Consider the following 20,905-nt stretch of genomic DNA (forward strand, 5'->3'; position numbering starts at 1 on the left):
CACACACACACACACACACACACACACACACACACACACACACACACACACACATCCTTACATACACTCCTACATTCACACTTCTAGTCTCCTATCGCAATTACCAATACGTGTGCCAAATACATACAACATGCGGCCTCTCTTATCCTTCTGCCACTCTGAATGTATCTCACGCAACCCTGATGAATATTCACCCACCTCCCGCGGGAATCATAGTCTACACAACACCTTCTCCCCTCTCACCTCTGGTACTTCAACCCACCTCTAACCCCACCTCGTGTTTATTCTTTTCAACTTCTCTTCTTATAAATGGTGCTTCACTACATAGCAGCCCTACTTCCTACTGTATTCCATTTGACTCTTTTCTCCTCTGGTACTTCATTCCATCCCAGCCTGGTTTCTTGTTTAGTTCTGTTCTACTCTCTTCCCCTGTTTCGTGCTTGGCCTTTCTCTGCGTCTCTTATCAATTTTAACAAACACTCTTTCCTTCCTTCCTCCCTCCCTCCCTCCCTCCCTCCCTCCCTCCCTCCCTCCCTCCCTCCCTCCTTCCTTCCTTCCTTCCTCCCTCCCTCCCTCCCTACTTCCTCCCTCCTTCCTTCCTTCCTTCCTTCCTCCCTCCCTCCCTCCCTCCCTCCCTCCCTCCCTCCCTCCCTCCCTCCTCGTTCTTGGGCTGTATTTTTGTCAATTTAGGATGTTCTCCAGGCCCTCTTCAGTATCGATAATTTTGGGCATTATTTTTCATTATTCCTGTGTGTGTTTCCTTTATTTCTTTTTGCCTGACATATTGAGGATAAATAACATAAGAAAATATAACCGAACCAGATACAAACAATAATGGTAAGGAGGTGTAGCAAGAAATCCACAAAGCTGGTAATGAGACGGGTCCTGGGCTCCCTGTTCTCTCCTGTATATTTCACCAAGTAATTCTTTATTCCTCTAAGTTCTCTCTCAATCAAGGGTCCATATTACTCGTCGGTTAAGGAGGCTTCCAAGCACCTTTCCTAAGCGATTTATTTTGTTTATTACACCTTACTCTACTCTTCTGTGTTACATAAATCCAGTGTCTCCATACTCTGCGTAAATACCATACAAAGGGATATTAACACCCATATCCAAAAATAAATCGCCAAGGAAGAGATGTTAGGGAGTTTCCTTAACCGACGAGAATACGGACCCACGTCTAACCAGTTCGACTACTAATCCTCTCTTCCACTTAGGCACAGATCTTCGTTTTCTCACAGGTAATCTTCTTCCTCTTATTTCCGTAGCTACCAAGTAATCCATCATTCCATCCCAACTCAATGTCACTTCTTTTTTGGATCAACCACGATTTCGCTCTTGCATTTTGCCACGAATCTTTCTTTCATCCCAGCTAATCCTCTCCTTCCTATTTTCTCAACTCTCTCTTTCCGCCTCGTTCCCGTTCTTTCTTCTTCTTCTTCCAGTCTCTCCACATCTTAATGCCTCCCTCTACAATAAGAAGAATCAGAATAAACGTTTAGCATATATTCTTGGTCCCTCCTCCTCCTCGCGAACTCTCTACTACTATCACCTCTTCTCCTTCTGCCACACTTTACACAAATCCAGAGAATTATAAGTAACTGTGGTAACCTTTAGATTACGAGATAGTTACTTAAGTATAACAGTTACTTATTATGGTTACTCATATGACTACAGCCCACCCCATTGTCTTTCTCAGAGCAATTAATGTAGTGAGAATGGTGTTGGAGTTAGGAAGGTTAATTGCACACACTGCTTTAGTACATTTGGTAGTACAGTACTTGTACATTAGGATATTAGTGTACTGTAACTTCATCACATTTGATAGCACATTCAAATATATACATTTTATTTTGGTAGCATATTTTAGTTTTATATGACTACACTTCAACCGCTTTAGCCCCAGGATGTACTTAATGTTAAATTTTGGCTAACGACAGATGATATTTGTCAAAGGAGAGAGATTCCACGGTGAAGGGATGAGAGACAATCCCCATTAACCCCTTTATCTCTAGTACGTACATTATATTCTATTCTCGCAGACGCTAAACTGTTTTATTCATGTAAAGAGAGACTCCTCGGGGTGAAGACGTTCAACTTGATAACCGGGAGACGTTTTACATACACTGAATAAAATCGCCTGACGTTAGCCACGCTAGAATTAAAAGGAAAAGAAGTTCCCTGGCAGAAGTGGTTAGTCATTACATTTCATAGCACATCAGAGTACTTTCTTAACATAGTACATTTTACAGCACAGGAGGATAGAGCTGTACGTAAACAAAACCGGCATTGCCTCATATAACCTCAGTACATTTTGTAGCATGTTCGGAGTAGTGTAATTTTACTATTGGTAGCACATTACAGTGGAAGTTCAGGATGTAGTACTCCCTAACCGTAGTATTTTAGGTAGCACATTACCTCAGTACTCTTAGATCTCTATAGTACATGTTAGCAACATAGGACAGGTAGCACATATGATCCTCCTTAGGATGTAAGGTGTAGTTGTAAGTTTGTTTGTGCTTGTGTTTATGTTTGTATTTGTGTTGTTTGTGTTTGTAAATAACTTTTTTATACCTTTTGAATACATTAAATAAAGTGGCTTTTCTATATGCAGCTTTTCTATTCCCCATTTGTGCTAAGTTCCTTGTAGGTGAGAAAGCCTGAGACTGAGCAATGGTTGGTTAGAGTGGTTATGGCAATGAATGAATGCTTTGATTCCACGCTGTTAGAAAGTGCATTTGTTTTGATCCTCACACTTCCCTTCCTTATCCACACACAATGAGAGCCGTACTGAATACAGGGACGGATAAGGTTCTTGCATAAATTCACTAAATGGGGTTAGAAATGTATGGAGTCGAATCAAGACGTCTAACCTCTGTGAAGCTGTTTTTGCAAGACAGGTAATACGAACTTCCCACAATAGACCATAAGAAAGGAGACACCTCGAATATCGATATCTGTTGAAGGACTAAAATGGATGTTATGAAGGGAAAGAAAACGTCATCTGGAGGATTGTGTCGAGCTGAAAGGAGGAGGAATTGTTTTCGACGCAATAAAAGCAACATTTTTTTTTTCTTTACGCCAGTCAGTAATACCTAGAAAATCACAGATCAGGTTTGCCAAAGTTTTATTCCGTAATTTTTGTTGTGACTCTTGTGATAGACATTGTTATAGGTGGGTCGAAAAGTAGAGGATGGAGTCATCGGTGTATTTGCTGGACAGGGATAAACATGTACAGTTGTGTTCAGGAGAAGCGATACACGGCTACTTGTTTAGTGTACTAATGGTATCCATTGGTGGTAAGATTTGGAACTAATTCCCTCATATATTGACGCATTGATGACCAATGCACCAGACAGTAAATGAAACGGTTCCACATTCCTCTAGTGGTAGACTCTACAGAAGATAATATGAGCAGATGTGTATCGTTTCTCCTGAAAGTAACTGTACCTCACAAGGTTATTGATGAATAGGCAAGAGTTAGTAAACGAAACTTAAGGCTGAATAGAGTTAGATATACAGTTCAGAAGATTAGCGATAAATACGAGGAAGAGTGTTAGTGACAGGTCAAAACCTAGATGACCATCAATATTGATAGTTTTGGATGAACACTGGTCTTTCACAATAGAATGTCTGCCAATTTGAACGTATCATCGTTCAGCCTAACCATCCATGTATGTTGTTTTCCTGTATAAATTTACGTGCACTTTCGTCAATCAGTCTAGTACTGTGGCTTATGTTTATCTTTCTGTCTACCTACTGCACTTGTATCAGTTTATATATCTATCGTCTGGTGATATACAGAATAATACACATATACAGTTTTGTCCAATGATCTGCTGATCCCTTCAGCTACAGCGGTCTCTTCTGGGCTGAGTAAATCATTAGACTGACTGCGTAAAGAATATCAAGAGATGTTGATATCAACCAGTATGAGGCGCAGAGAAGTGAAGGAAGACAAACGTTAATGTGCCATGACGTGAAATTTAGAGTTAAGCCAATAGGAAGTACCCCCCCCCTCCCTCCCTCCCCCCCCCTCTCTCTCTCTCTGTGCATGTCTCCCTTCACCTGTATGTGTCTCGTTATAAACTCGATTTTCTGAGAAGGCAGTGATGTTCAAGAGAAACTCACTGTTATCAGAACAGTGAGGAGGACTGTAAGAGGATAACTGGACATGGACGTGAAGGATGGTACCTGTCGGGAGCCCGTCAGAAGTGGCCTGCATCCTATATGGTACAGAAGTCTTCATAACACCTCTTCCTTAATGATTTATTCTTCTTATTACACCTTAACACATTCTTGTAGTTCTGTGTTACTAGTATCCTATTAATATCGAGCAATTTCCATCAGTAACACACAAGAGGATATTGAGGTATACTTTACAGAATAAATCGCGAACGAAGAGATGGTACGAAATCACCACCGCCGCTTAGTAACGATCCAGTGTTTGTGTAGGTGCCGTAATGAAGGTCTTGGCAAACACGGAGAGACAGTGCGCGTGCCCGGTCAGGGGTGAGGGAGATGGGAGGGCTGGGATGGGAAAGGGGGAGGGGAATGGATTGATGGGATGAAGAAGTGGTGAAGATGGCATGAGAACCAGAAGGGAAGGCGGGATGAGGAGGAGAGGGGGCAGGGAAGATGAGAAGAAGAGGGAAAAGGAGAGATGAGATAGAGTTTAGAAAGAGAAGGGGGAGGGGATGAAGAAGGCATACGAAGGGTGGTTGAAGATGGGAAGGGAGATGAGGAGGAGAGGGAAGGGAGACATGGCGTAGAGAATGGGAAGGAGAGATGAGGAGAAAAGGGAAAAGGTGGCATTAGATAGGACTGAAAATGGATGGGGGGATGAGGAGGAGAGGGGGAAAGATGAGGCAGGGTCTAGAAGAGGGGCGGGGAGGAGGAGGATGAAGCAGGGTTGAGAATGGAAGAGAGATGCAGAAAAGACGGGAAAGGGGACAAGAGGTAAGGCTGATAATGTAAAGGGTGATAAAAGAGAAAGGGAGGGGAAGATAGGATAAGGCTGAAGAGCGATGTGTGAAGCAGGGATGGGGAGGGAAAATGTGTGAATGGGGAGTGCGAAAGGGCAGGGAAGGGGGAGACATTGGTGGGATTGAAGGTGGTTTGTTCAAAGAGGGGGAGATGGAAAGCGGATAGAAGGAGGGGAAAAGTTGGTAGAATCAAGGACAGATGTTTGAAGTTGGACAAGAGAGAGGGGACAGGCGAGGGAGAACAGGCGACGGGAGAAGGAAGAGAGGGGGGAGATGGGATGATTGAGAAGAAACTGAAGTAGGACTGAATATGGGTGAGACAGGGGTGGAGAGAGAGAGAGAGAGAGAATCCGTCAGCGTCAGGTTTAGTAAGTTGTGTGTGTGTGTGTAATTTACCGGGTCGGTCAGGATCACTTGATGGTCGTGATTGTCAGCTTTTACCCTCCCGGAAGGGAGCTGAGAGCTCATATAGTCCGATCTAAGGGCAAGGCTGTGACCTTCACACACGCACACACCCGTCCCCTTGCTCCAGGGGGACAGCAACCACCCACTTCGTCAGTGAAACTTTTCGTAACCTGAGCGAGGCGCGAACTCCCGTCCACCAGTTGGCAAGCGAGAACGTTACCACTGCACCAGCGAGCGGTGTGTGTGTGTGTGTGTGTGTGTGTGTGTGTGTGTGTGTGTGTGTGTGTGTGTGTGTGTGTGTGTGTGTGTGTGCAAGTACGAAGCACAGCAGTGTTAAAAATTACAAAGCCAGTTATAGGAGTGTGTGGCGTGGAAGCATGTATCTTGTATGAACTGTTGCACTGCGAACTAAGTGTGATGTATGGCAGAACAAGGTATGAATCTGACAGTACGAGGCTTGGCACTGTGTTGTGTGTTAGAATAAGCTGTACCTCTGTGTGGTGATGTCTTTGCATGGTACACTTACATGTGGTTCTGTAATGTGCGGTGTGGCAGCGTATGGACAATGGCAGTGTGTGCGTAGTAAAGCAGTGTGAATTGTGGCAGTGTGTAGTGCGGCAGTGTGTGGTGTGGTGAGATAGCGTGTGGTGAGGTAGTGTGTGGTGTGCTCGTGTGTGTTCTGGTAGTCTGTGGTGGGACAGTGTTTGGTGTGTCAGTGTGTGGCATGCTACTGTATGGTTTGGCAGTGTACAGTCTGGCAGCGTGTACTGTGACCGTGCATAGTGCGGCAGTGTGTGATGTGGTCGTGTATGGTGTGGTCGTGTGTCATGTGGTAGTGTGTGGTGGGGCAATGTGTAGCGTGGTAAAGTGTAGTGTGGTGAGTAACATTGTGAGGTACGTACGAGATAGTGTGTAATATGACAATGGAAGGCATAGCAGTGTGTGTGTGTGTGTGTGTGTGTGTGTGTGTGTGTGTGTGTGTGTGTGTGTGTGTGTGTGTGTATATTTACGGCGTGACTGTGAGATGTAGGATATGCAGTATTTATGATGACAAAATGAAGTGTTACAACTTGAGGTACAGTTCAATACAGTGAGGTGTGTTGGTGTGAGGTGTGGAAGTGTTAGCTGTGTGTAAAGTGTCTAAAACGTGCGAGTGTGAGTTGTGTGAGGTGTGGCTATGTATGGTGTTGCCGTGTGAAGTGTGTGTGGTGTGGCACTGTAAGGTGTAGCAGTGTAAATTATGGCACTGAGAAATTTAACAGTGAGAATTGTAAATGAAGGACGTTTAGTCTGTTCCTGCAGCCTCAGGATGGTTTTATATAACTCAAGAAAGACCGCTTGTATTGCACAGGAAAACCCTTTTAGTGCAAAGATTTGGCCATCACAAGGTCATTTTCCTCAGCTTAAGGGCAGCTGTATTGTAGGGAAGGGTATATTTAACTCTTGCAATCAGAATGTGTATCTTAAGCATTATAAAATAATCTTAGTAAGAATATAATATGTCACATGGATCAAGTGAGTGTCCTTGGTGAGCTAAAGAAAGTAAACAGGTAGTAGTAAGACTTCGGATATAAGGGTTAATATAGTGTGGTACCAGTGGCGGACAGGGCAATATGATATGTGCCTGAGTGATAATGAAGCAGTGTCAGGTGTAGCAGTATGAGATGCAGCAATGTGTGGTGCAGCAGTATGAGGTGTGCCAGTGTGATGATGCAGCAGTGTGAAGCGCACCAGTGTGATAATGCAGCAGTGTGAGGTGCACCTGTGTGATAATGCAGCAGTGTGTGGTGTAGCAGTGTGAAGTGTACAGTGTGATAATACAGCAGTGTGTGGTGCAGTAGTGTGAGATGCTGCAGTGTGAGTTGTACCAGTGTGATAATGTAGAAGCGTGTGGTGAGGCAGGATTTGGTGTGGCTGTCTTCCCTTGCTCACAGACTTTACTGTGGTTCTGTATTTGGCCAGGGAGATATATATTTCCTGTCACTCCATTCCTGGATTGGCATTGGGTAGCCTTATCCAGATGGGGAAGAAGGGAGTTGGATTAATTATTAGTCTCTCTCCCTCTCTCTCTCTTTCTTTCTCTGGATAATATATATATATATATATATATATATATATATATATATATATATATATATATAACAGAGTTTTTTCGCTCATATTCATGGATCTTAATTTATTATCCTCCCACTCCACCCCACTTCTATTTCCTCATTAATATTTATAAACGTAATCTTACCGTGTCAGGAACTGCTGTACTGAGGAACTGTTAACTACCTCTGCTAATAGCAGATCCCAGGAATTTCAAATCTTGTATGTGAAAAAATTTATTAGTGCATCATGGGGAAATGCTTGAAGTCAAGCATCTACCTTTGGTTCCTCATTGTTTTGATATTTAAGCTGAGTACCTGCTGATAGACGATACCTTGAAGTCTATGAAGGATCAGAAAGCTTCAGTCAGATGTGCACATAAGTGCCTAACCTCTGACGAAAAGAGTCCCATTACTTCTAGCCTTCTCTGGTATGCCATCTGCCTGGTGGATGGGATCATCTTTGCAACCTGTTCCTGCATTTTCTCAAGTCTTGTGTTCTCCAGAATCACCAGGTAGAACTCCACAGCATATTACGCATGTGGCCAAGCAAGGTAATTGTATAGAAAGGACTTTCTGCTTATTTCAGTACCTAAAATGGTTTTTATATAACCAAGAGACCTCATTCCATCTACTTCAATGCACTGGTTCCAAGACCATGATATCACTGCTGATTAGTATACCAATGCCAGTTAGGACACCCTAAGCCTTTTTCTAAGTCGGTACTGTTGATTGCACTTCATAACAAATAGTTGGCTTTTGGATTTGCGTGACTCAGTGTACATGACACTGCATTTGCCGATGTTGAAAAGCATTTCCGACCATTCTGATCAGAATGCTATCTTTTCGGGTAACGAAGCAACTCCTACTTGCTTCGAATCACCAGTAATTTTTGTAATTCAGCTGATAATGCCAACATCTATATCACCGAAATAAATGATAATTAATAATGGGCCAAGAAGTGAGCCCTGGGATAACTTATTTGTAAATGATGCCCCGACAGAGGTATCCCCACTGATTATTACTCTCTGGCGCTAATCATTCAGTCAGTTCTCCATCTATCCATTCAGTTCATCCTGATTTCCCAGTGTATGAGGTTATGAGTTTTTTCCACTATCCTTCGATGAGGTGCTTAATCAAACGCCTTCTACAGTGGAAAAAATAAAAATAAAATGAAACGCCATGAATTCGGGCCCCGAGTTGTCGACGCAAAACATTGCTTGGTATGCCTCCGCCAACCTTGTGCACTGACTCGCCATACATCCTCCATAACCTTGCTGACCTAATCAGTTCATCGTCCCTTTGTACTGTAACAATGGCAAAAGTTTGGTCGAAATCCGTCAAGGGGTTCAGAATCGCGCTCGCAAGGATAAACTAAGTCGCTCCCATATGACCTTGATCTCCTCCCCCTTGACCCTGCTGACCTAATCAGTTCATCGGGACTTTCATACTGAATCAATGACGAAAGTTCGCTTGAAATCCATTGTAGAGTTCAGTAGGTATCACTCCCACAAGGAAAAACTAAGTCGACCCCATACGACCCTGGCCTTTGATCCCTTGATCAAGCTGATCTAATCAGTCATCATCTCATACTGCATCACTGACAAAAGTTTGGTGGAAATCCTTGAATGGATTCAGGAGATATTGTGCCCACAAGAGTTACAGACGCACACGATAAAGTAAGTCGACCCCATATGCCTCTGACCTTTGACCCCTTAACCTAGCTGACCTAAACAGTTCATCATCTCCCCATACTGCATCACTAACAAAAGTTTTGTGGAAATCCGTCGATTGCTTCGGAAGCACTCATTCATGCACACACGGACAGACCATTCACTTAATGCCTCCTCCAGGCTCCACCATAGGTGGGCGGAGGCATAATACTGCCAGCTGTCTTGCACTGGTCCTATGAGAGAGAGAGAGAGAGAGAGAGAGAGAGAGAGAGAGAGAGAGAGAGAGAGAATCAAACTGAAAGTATTTGCACCATTTTACCAAGGTCCAAAGAGTAACAAGTCTGCATTTCACCACGGTAACTAACCAGCTCAGCGTAAGGAGACTCGTGATGCAGCATAACAGATGGCTGGGGGGATTACAGTGCATCTTGCCAACTAGCCATGCTCCAGTCACATCCGTATGAATTACATTAGCCACCCCTTCATCCACACTGTAACCATACTAGCATCAAAGCTGGCTGAATATGCTTTCCATTGGTGTCTCAGGTATCAGAATCTGCCATTTACTCTTGCAGATCATCCGTTTATTATTTTTACAAATGGTTGGGCATCCAATGACAAAATTTGTAAATAAGACAGTTTCCCTTCACTACCTTTTCTCTTCCTGTCATCCAGTCATGTCACAGCTTTCTACCCACATAGAGATGAATTTGAAATACAAAACCTCATTATTTGCGCCCCGGTTTATATCATAAGACAAGATGCTACATAGGCATATTACACCGGATACCTGCAGAAGATATACTTATAAATAGATACATACAGAAACAGATGGACGGAAAAGGTGATATATATTCGAACACACAACTAGACAGATTTATAAGTCGACGAAAATTATTTTAAATAAATTTATTTACAAATTTATTTAAATGATTTATACAGGAAAACAAAAGACATGGATAGATAGATTGATAGATAAAAAGATTATATATACAGACACACTCACTGACATACTATTATAGACTACTCTGTTCTTCGCCTAAACTATCTTCATTAGTGTTCCTCTGCTTTCTGTCCCTTCACCAATATTCTGAGTTACATGTCTAGCCCTATCCACACATAAATCGCTCCATCAACTCTCTTCCTCTTACTCATAGATAACATGAATACTTTAGCCCTTTGCACTGATGAATCCTTCCTTACCTTTTCCAACCACTTTTAAGGAATTTAATAAAAAGTAACGACAAAATTTATGAAACCAGGGCCTTTGCATACCAGACCCGTGATTATTTCGAGATAGAAAAAATCTTGTTGCTTTTAGTGCCCCCAAAATTCAATTCCTCCATCTCTCAGTTCGGCTGATTCTTCCTCATCATTATACCCTAGCCTTGAACAATACGAAGAACAGTCCTTCTTCAAGTATTAGTATCCTAAGTGTCTGTTTTTCTTATGATCTGTCTTGGAGATTTCTTATATTTTCTCATTGGGAAAAAAATAATAGAAGTTAGGCGTTTTAAACTGATTCCATGCATTCTTGAAATACGGATTTCTTGCGTCTGTGGGGGGGGGGGCAGGGGAGCCCACCAAATTCAGAATTTTTTATCATGAAGGGAAAGGCTTTTCGTCTCATCAGTTCTTTTCTTCTGACCGAATTCCATGCAGCTTGTCTTTGCTTCAGTGTTGTCTTTCTCCCTCCCACCTCCCTTCCCTTCCTCACTTGCCCCCCTCTCTCTCTCTCTCTCTCTCTCTCTCTCCCTGTCCTACATCTAATCCTGAGAGAGTCTTCATCAGAGAACTTGTCTTCATTAGTGAACAAATAATATTAACCAATCAGTGGTGACAAGATGAAAGAGTCTTACAGTCAGATTATTTGTTACATGAAGGAAAAATTAACAATCCATCCGTAACGCAGGTAGATGCTACATATCGTCCGCGTAAATATCGATCGGTTTGTTCGCTAGTGGTGGACGCTGGGCTCCCGATCCATAACGCAGTTCGGTCGTCAGCGTGTGATTACCTGTCTTCTGTCTATTTATCTATCTGTCTTTGTACTGAGGTTTGGTTACACAGGGTGAGGGGAAAAGGGGTTGAAAGGGATTGTGTTCCCCCACCCATTGCCCCCCCCCCCCTTACCCCAGGTAACCAGACCTCAGTGTAAGATACTGTGTAAAAGTTCGGGATTTTAGCAAAGGTGGCTAGTAACTGAAAAAGTCCTTTAGTGGGCAAAATAAAGGCTCTTACCTGTAAATGGTTTATCCAATTTGTCAGGGATAATAGCCCTAATAATATAATTTTTGTTTAGTTCCTCTGAAAATGGCAAGTTATCGAGCTTTCAGCTTTGGGTTGTTTAGTTCTTATGCTTAATAACCATTTCACATAAACAGACTGACAAAGAAAAAGGCCTAATAGATAATCAAACAGAATAGCATAGACAGATGGACAGACTGTCTTAACTGTACTGAACTAAACACAGATGGACAATACAAACACGGAATGTATACAAAAGCCAGTTTATTTCATGTTTTAAAAAGTATAAAAAATACGTATTTACAGAACACAAACAACACAAACACAAGCAAACTTATACTACACTTTACACGCTAGGGAGTATTGTATGTCCTATCTATCCTACATTGCTAATGAGGTGTACTAAAAAGATTCGGAAATACTAATGTAACGTGACACTTAATGTATTGAGGTTAGCTAGCCGTGTATCCTGAACTGCTGCTTCAGTGTGCTACCAAAAGTACAGTTACACTAATCCGAAAATAGAAAAAAAATGCACTGATGTTATTATACCCTACTGTACTATCAGCAATAATGAGCGACCTAAGCAGCATTTCCGTACAGTGATCTACCTTGCTATTCTGCATATTGAAGATAAAAAAAAAAGAAAAAAAGAAAAAAAAAAAAGCTCCAATTTGCTACCTTAAAACCTTCAGCCAGGGAATGTTTATTTTTTATTTTTATTTATTTATTTATTTTTTACTTTGGCGTGGCTAACGACAGACGATTAAATTCATTCTGAGTTTAGTGTTTAGTCCCTTCACCTCGACAGGTTTCTCGCCAGATGCATAAAATCTTCTAGGGATGGCCAGAGTTAAACATAAAATAGGTGTTCGGCATTAAGTCGTCAGTGGAGAGTGTTGCCCATCTCATTATCGTCAATGGTCTCTCTCTAGCCAAATGAAATCGTTTGACGCTAGCCAGAACATAGTACCCAGTTCCCCCTTGGGCTGAAGGGATTAAAGTACCATGATATACAGCTAAAATGTACTCCCAAAAATATTTATCATAATAATAATAACAATAATAATAATAATGAATAATAATAATAATAATAATAATAATAATAATAATGATAATGTAGTGCTACCTGACGTAATGAAGACGGAAAAGTAACCTAATATCTTAATATATCACCGTAATACAAAATATTCTAAGGAAGTTCGCAAATACCATTTACATCCACTAGACTACTCATTACTAATATTGCTCTGAGAAAGACGATGGGGTGGGCTGTATTAATTAAACTAACCATTACTTATTAACTTATGTAACAAGTGTAGTGTGAAATGTGGCTAGAGGAAAAGGCGAGGAAAACCAAGAGTATAGCTTAGGTGTTTATCCTGACTTCAGATGTGGCAGGGCAGGAATTAAGCTGTGCGAGGTTGATGGAGACAGAGAGGAAACCCATTGACGAAATGGACAGAGAGAGACGAGAAAATAGAAGTGAGAGGATTGGACACGATGAATGAAAGATCTGAGGTTAGGTGGAAGAGGGAAGAAGAAAGGTAGGCCCAGAAAGAGGAGTGAGAGTGGACTGGCATGAAATGAAGGATTATTTTGTGAAATGTACACGAGAAGAACATAAATGTAGGAGTCCTCCAAGCACATCTTCCATACCAGTAAATGTTCCTGCTTTGTGGTTTATATTTTCTTACCAGTTATACATGAAAGCTCTGCCTGTATCAGAATGGCTATAAGCTAAAGATAAATGAATAATAAAGCGTTTTAAACAAAATAGTCGCTAAGTAAGAGATCCAGGAAAATAAATGTCGAGAATACCCGGTACTGCCCCAAGAACGAGATGGAAAGTACAGGGTGGGCATGGAATGCAGGAGTGGTTGACAAAATAAGTTGGAAAAGCTGAAAACGTAGCACGACATAGACACAGAGTTAAATAGATCAAAGGTAAGAGGTTTGTTTGGTATGCAATTAAGTATCAGAGGTGAGGGTAGAAAGTGAATAAAATAGAATAAGATGATGGGTTGTGACGGAGTGAAGCATCAGAAGCTAAATACTCGTATAGTGTAATAAGAGATTGAACAAGGGAAGAATGGAGCACCAGACGTGAAAACAGAGGCTAAATATATTAAAATAAGAGGTTTGGTTGGGATGGAATGAAGTACCAGAGGTGAGAGGAGAGAAGGTGTTGCGCAGGCTATGATTCCCGCGGGAGGTGGGTGAATATTCATCAGGGTTGCGTGAGATACATTCAGAGAGGCAGAAGGGTAAGAGAGGCCACATATTGTATGTATTTGGTACAGGTGTTAGGAATGGCCGTAGGAGGATGGAAATGTGATTGTGTGTGTGTGTGTGTAAAGCGTCAGTGTTAGATATGTTAGTATATTGTAATGACCAAAGACTTCACTAAACTAACAGATGATATATAAACTGTAATATTAGTCAGGTAGAAAGAAAGAAGAGTAGATTAAAAACATAACATCAAAACTGTAACTGCTAAATCTAACCAATGTTCTAGTGTAAAATAATACATATGGCAACTGGAGATAATTATGGCAATCAATAACCTGGTCACATCATAGTCTTAAACACGGCAACATGGCACAGAGACTAGCATCAAATATTGCCCAAATTCCGAGTGTCCAAATATTCGAACTGGCATTTTCCTGTTCCAACTACTGTATTCTTAAAAAGAAAAAAAAAAATCTGTGGCAGTTTTCTACACCTTTTCTTCCTAACTTTGAAAAACTGCCCACATTGCAGATTTATTTACATCTATTCATTCGAAAGACTTTTTTTTTTTTTTTTTAGGTCTGTTCTCTAGCGATTCATCATCCTTTTTAACTTTTCACTCCATTTTTTGTATATCTTATCTCTAACAGATTTTTTTTTTTTTTTTCAAATGTTGAAACTATGAGTCGGCTAACCCACTCATCCACAGAACGTCAATTATATTATCATATATGTGGGCACAACGAAAAGGGCAAGTGCTTTCAGTCGGTGATAAGAAGACACGTCACAAATACTGAAGTAAAGTTCTTAAATGTTCGTAGAAATCATCATTATCCGATTCTCGTTATCAGCAGTTGGGTGGGAATTATACACTCGGTATTTGGCACCGTGTACGCACAGACATTGTTCAAGTGAATAATGAAACCGATGATTATATTGAGTTAATCATAGCACTCCACACGCAGTAAGGTGTCTTAATTGATGTATATCCATGAACATAATAACAATATTAATCACCATCCTCATCCTCATCATCATCATCAACAACAACTGCAACCTTTTTCTCACAGTTATAAAGGTATGGGAATTATCATCGCCATCAGCATATTCTTGTATGCCGGAGAGATGAAGCATAGTATGATAAACCTAATTATGTACTTGTTATTTCTTGCAATTTAGTTCTGTTGGTGATAATGCCGAGAGAAGAAGAACAAACTCCGCAGATAATAACACTGTCAAGTATGCTTATGTCACTGTGAGTCGTCGTCATACATACAGTGGCGCCATGGTGGTGAGTGGTGATGCTATAGTGATGTGTGCAGTCCTGATAAAGGGAAGGTGGGAGTGTGGCAGAGCTATGGCGGAGTTGTGGAGGTTGGTAGAGAGTGGTAGAGTGTAAGAGAATGTGGTGGAAGTGCGGTAGGGTGCACTGAAGGTGTGGTGGAGGTACTGAGGTTTGGTGGGGTGTGGAAGTTCAGGTGAGGAGCAACATGCCTTTTCCTTCCCCCTCCAGCAACAAGTGAAGTGGGTCTTGGAGAGGTAGGGGAGGAAGGTCGTAGAATACATCCAGGGGGTCGTCCAAAAAACAGGAGTCATCAGAGAGCAGGTCGTCCAGGTCAGTGGGTGAGTCTAGGGACGGGAGGCAGGGAGAGGCAGGCTGAGGCAGGAAGGGTGAAGCTGGGTGAGGTATGAATGGTGAGGCAGGGTGAGGGTCAGCATTGAGAACCTCACTGAGAGCCCTGATATAGTCCACAGCCAGGCGCAATGTTGTGATCTTGGTCATGATGGACGGCGTGCTTGCCGCCTCAACCTCCACAGTCTCGGGAAGCACCTGTCGCAGCGTATCGAAGGCCTTGTTTATCTCCTTCATGCGGTGTCGCTCCCTAGCATTGGCTGTCTTTCGTCGGTATTTTGACAGTGGCGCTGGTCGCGGCTTGGCCTTGGCTTGTCCTGGTGTCCTGGTCACCTCCTGCTGCAGCCGCTTCACCATCCTGCGAGGTCGCAACCCATATTTCTCTCCCTCCCGCCCTGCCCCTTCGTCTGTGTCTTCGCACCGCACCATCACGCAAGTTCACTCCCTACCCCAGTATCGACCCCACTATATCACTTCCTGAGGTCGAGTCACTTGGGTTATTTCATAGATCACCACTTACTGTACTGTCGAAGTCACCAGCGTTAATATACAATTTCTTACTGCAATGTCATCGGTAATTCGTAGATCATTGCTTACTGTTCTGTTGTAGTCACAAAGAAGGGACTCGCAAGAGAATATTTAAGCATGCTCGTGTCACTCATAATGGAGAGGGAGTATAGAAAGGGCCAAGGATTCGCATGCCGGTGCCCTACCCCGCAGATGCAGGTGAGGAGAGTGTGGGGTGAAGGAATGTTGGTGTCCCGGATGCTGTTGGCAGGCTCACCTCGCTTCCCCTGCTTCCTCCTCCTTGGATGTAAATATGCTGCCAAATAAGGAAAATTCTCTCCTATTGCAAACTCCAGTGGCAGTTCCTCTGAAAAACCTCTCTCCCTCGTTCTGTCTGAACCCCACACAGGTATTAGAACAACAGGTATGAGGTTTGACTGGACGGTTTTTGCGGAATAGGAGCTGCACTGTGGCGAGAGAGCTCCAGCCCAAGAGACAGAGCGTCGTACACCCACTTCCTCCAGCCGCCTAGGTAAGACTGGACTGGTCCAGTGGGCGGTGTAGGCGCCTGAGCCTGGCCGGGAGGTGTGACATGCCCACGCCCGCGCACGCACGCACGCACACACACACACACACACACACACACACACACACACACACACACACACACACACACACACACACACACACACACTCATTCAATCGTTCATTCTCTCTCTCTCTCTCTCTCTCTCTCTCTCTCTCTTTCTCTCTCCAACACTGAATAAAGTCGTCTGGTAGTTCCAACAGTTAACATACAAGACACCATCGTAAAAAACTGTGGTGAAAGTAATGATGATGATGATGATGATACAAAAGAAACCAAACGGCTACAAACCTGTTGGGCCCATCGGAGCTCTGTTACAGGGAAGGGTAGTCGACACTATGATAAGCTAAAGACAGTGATAAAACAGCAGGAAGACTTAGAGGAAGGCGCTGAAATGGTAGTAGTGGTGGTGGAGACTTTCTTAATGGAATGAGACTAGTTTCTCTTCATCATTTAGTCCTTCTTCCTTACCAGAGCCGTCCCATTCAATAAAATCGCTTGTCAGTAGTAATTTACCCCTTCTATCCACTGGCGCACTTGTATATTTCATTCTTGCTTGCTCCACACGATTTTTTTTTTTTTTTTTTTTTTTTACTAAGCTTAGGGCACACTTTTGGATCTAGAGGGGTTGACTGCAGCTTTCAGGAATAAGATGAGAAATGCTTGATTTAGCTTGAAGGAGATTAATCATACACGCCTTTATTGGGGACTTCATAAAGCTGAATAAAACCATGCATGAGAGAGAGAGAGAGAGAGAGAGAGGGGGGGAGAGAGAGAGAGGGAGAGAGAGAGAGAGAGAAAGGGCTGTCATCTAAATCCCATCGCTGGCTTTATATCACCTATTTCTTACCTATTTATTTTACATACCACACCATCACGTTCTCTTTTACGTTATATATATCACTTGAATATCGACATAATTTGCATCAGTCATATGAAAGAGCATATTGAGGCGTAATGCGCAGAATAATTTACCATGCAAGAGGAGTAACGAAGCCTGCAATGCCACGTTCAATGCGACTCTGAGTTGGGATACACAAAAGCAGTTACGATCAGTTCCCAGTCGTAACTCAGGTTTTGATTTGCACGAGGGACAAGGAGGCTGTCGAATCTTCCTCTGTCTCCTATTCTAACTCAGCTACGAGACGAAATGCAAGTTATAAATACTTTCTGCAGGAAGATCAGAGAAATGTGTAAAAAATCTTTCTATGTCGAGCTCTTCCTGTAAAACATTAAGTTACTACAGAAATCGATCGTAATGGTGTTTGAGAATCCCACCCCAGAGGTCCTGTTGCCTTATCTTTAGCAGGACAAGTGATATATTAAGTGTCATTCCTTACGGGGGCTTCCGGCCAGCCCATATCCAGGAGTGGAGGACGACCGAGGTGACTATACTCTTTTCACTCTAACCTGGACTAAAACTGCTATCTCTTCATCACGAATCCTGAGCTGTGACACTAAAATATGATACGAGTCACAAGGAAGTGCTATGAAATGAATGTATACCCGTAGCATTTTCTTTTCTTGCAACTGAGCAACGTGAAATGAGCAGCAACAGAACGAAAATCTGTGTTGATATTAAGGTACATGAACTACTGCATTATGAGATAGCTGTGATTCTCTGCACATTTTTCCTAACTCCCTCATCTAATATATTCTCATAAAATTAGTGCTTTATGTCTGATTATATGTTTCTCCGCTCTTTTTCCTATGTCCCTTCTTCTCTGCTCTTTTCCTGTTTCCTTCTTTACTTTGTTGTCGCAGTATCTGCCTTACATTTAAGATTAAACTATTTTCTTTACTTTTAATACTTCCTTCCTCTACTGCATCCCCAAAGTAGTCATTCCCTGTGTCTTCTTATGAGGTGCATATATGTCTCTTACACCTTTCTTCGTGCCACCTCTTTGATCCTTCTCAGCTTTTTCTTTTGTCTATGTCTGTGTCTCTTTAATCACTTTTACTTTAGCTTATCATCATTTAATTACTGTGATACACAATCGTTTTGGAGGAATAATTGTACTATCAGTGGTATTAGACAAGGAGCAGTATAAGGGGCGATTGTAAAACAGCAACAGTGTCGCATCTCCTACAATCACATCACACACTGCCCACACCACATACTGCTACACCGCCCAGTCACGCTACACACTGTCACAGCATCGACTGCCACACTTCCCACTGCCATATCTTGCATTGCCACACCTCAAACTGCCACATCTTTTACACTGCCACACTTGACACACTCCCACACCTTACATTCCCTGCACAACATACACTGTCACACCGTACACCACACACACCACACACACTGCCACAATAACACTACTCATTGCAACATCTGACAATCACATACCACAACACGCACTGTCACACCACGCATTTCCCAACTATACACTACAACACCACTCACTGTAGCACCACACACTGCCACACCACACACTGCCACACCACACAATGCCGCATCAGCACATCTGCATCACCAGTCATTCACACCCCCACACTGCCACAATTCATATACAGCCACACTATACACTGCCAAACTTTTATCTTGTCTCACTGCAACACTGGCACGGCCACACACTCGTCACAACTTACACCGTCAAACCTCACACTACCACACTAGAAACACTGCCATAGCACTCTGTCATACCTGCCATACACCGCAACACTTCACACTGTCATACCAAACATTGCCACATCACCTATAGGGTGACACACCTCTCACTACTCTCACATAAAACAGTTCCAGACCTCTCACTACCAGCATAAAACAGTTCCAGACCTCTCACTGCCACTTTCCATATATGCACCACACCTCTCACTACCGTTACATAAAACAGTTCCAGACCTCTCACTGCCACACCACACAGGCACACCGCACACCACTGCAGCACACACTGCCACATCACACACTCCCACGCCACACACTTCCTCACCACACACACTCACACCACTCATTGCCACACCACACCATGCCACACCACACACTGCCGCACCTCACACTACCACACTTCACACTACCACACCTCACAGTGCTACACCGCACACTGCCACACCACACGCTGCAACACCTCACACTGCAACACCTCACACTGCAACACGACACACTGCCACACCTCACACTGCCACACGACACACTGCCACACCTCTGCCACACCACACTACCACACCAAACACTGCCACACACTCACACTGCCACATCTCACACACTGCAACACCACAATTCCTGCCATGCCATGACAAAGTGAGCCATGCAGCACACACTGCCACACCTCACACTGCCATACTTCATGCCAGCTTCATACTTCACACTACCGCTTTCCCACACACTGCCACACCACACACTGCTACACCACACACTTCCTCACCACACACACTCCCACACCACTCATTGCCACACCACACTCTGCCACACCACAAACTGCCACACCTCACTACCACATCTCACACTGCTACACCTCACATTGCAGCATCTCACACTGCCACACCTCACACTGCCACACCACACACTGCCACACCTCACACTGCCACACCTCACATTGCAACATCTCACACTGCCACACCTCACACTGCCACACCACACACTGCCACACCTCTGCCACACCACACACTACCACACCAAACACTGCCACACCTCACACTGCCACATTTCACACTGCAACATCACACCCTGCCATGCCATACAGTGCCACTGCACACACTGCCACACCTCACACTGCCATACTTCCCACGCAAGCCATTACTTCACACTGTCACACCACACACTGCCACACCACACCCCTGCCACACCACACACTGCCACACCACACCCTGCCACACCACACACTGCCACACCCTCACACCCTCATACCACACCCTGCCACACCACACTGCCACACCTCACATTGCCACACCACACACTGCCACACCACACACTGCCACACCTCACACTGCCACACCACACACTGCCACACCTCATACTGACACATCTCACACTGCTGCACCACACCTTGCACATCACAGACTGCCACACCACACACTGCCACAGACTGCCACACCTCACACTGCCACACTCCACACTGCCACCCACACCCTGCCACACCACACCCTGCCACACCACACCTTGGCCACACCACACACCTGCCACAACCACACACCTGCCACACCACACACTGCCACACCTCCCACACTGCCATACCACACTCCTGCCACACCACACACTGCCACACCTCACATTGCCACACCACACACTGCCACACCTCCACACTACCACACCTCACACTGCCACACCCACACACTGCCCACACCTCATACTGACATCTCCACACTGCTACACCACACCTTTTTGCACATCAAGCACACTGCCACACCCACACACTGCCACACAGACTGCCACACCTCACACTGCCCACACCACACACTGCTACACCACACACTGCCACACCACACCCCTGCTACACCATACACTGCCCACACCACACCCTGCTACACCATACACTGCCACACCACACACTACCACACCACACCCTGCTACACCACACACTCGTCACACCATACACTGACACACC

At 43.8% G+C, this 20,905-nt stretch overlaps 1 protein-coding gene across 1 annotated transcript; it reads right to left on the minus strand.

The window, feature by feature from the left end:
• Positions 1 to 15,106: 15,106 nt before the first annotated feature.
• LOC145412576 (helix-loop-helix protein delilah-like) lies at positions 15,107 to 15,694 on the minus strand. Its single transcript, XM_080282482.1, has one exon. The coding sequence runs from the start codon at positions 15,692 to 15,694 to the stop codon at positions 15,107 to 15,109; it is 588 nt and encodes a 195-aa protein (XP_080138608.1).
• Between the last annotated feature and the right edge of the window lie 5,211 nt (positions 15,695 to 20,905).

This window comes from Coenobita brevimanus, chromosome 93 (assembly GCF_032717465.1).
Source record: "Coenobita brevimanus isolate Jiangsu-jjx chromosome 93, ASM3271746v2, whole genome shotgun sequence".
NCBI lineage: Eukaryota > Metazoa > Arthropoda > Malacostraca > Decapoda > Coenobitidae > Coenobita > Coenobita brevimanus.

Excerpts from the sequence above, each read along its gene's own strand:
- LOC145412576 (XM_080282482.1), bottom strand. The coding sequence starts at position 15,694 with ATGGTGCGGTGCGAAGACACAGACGAAGGGGCAGGGCGGGAGGGAGAG.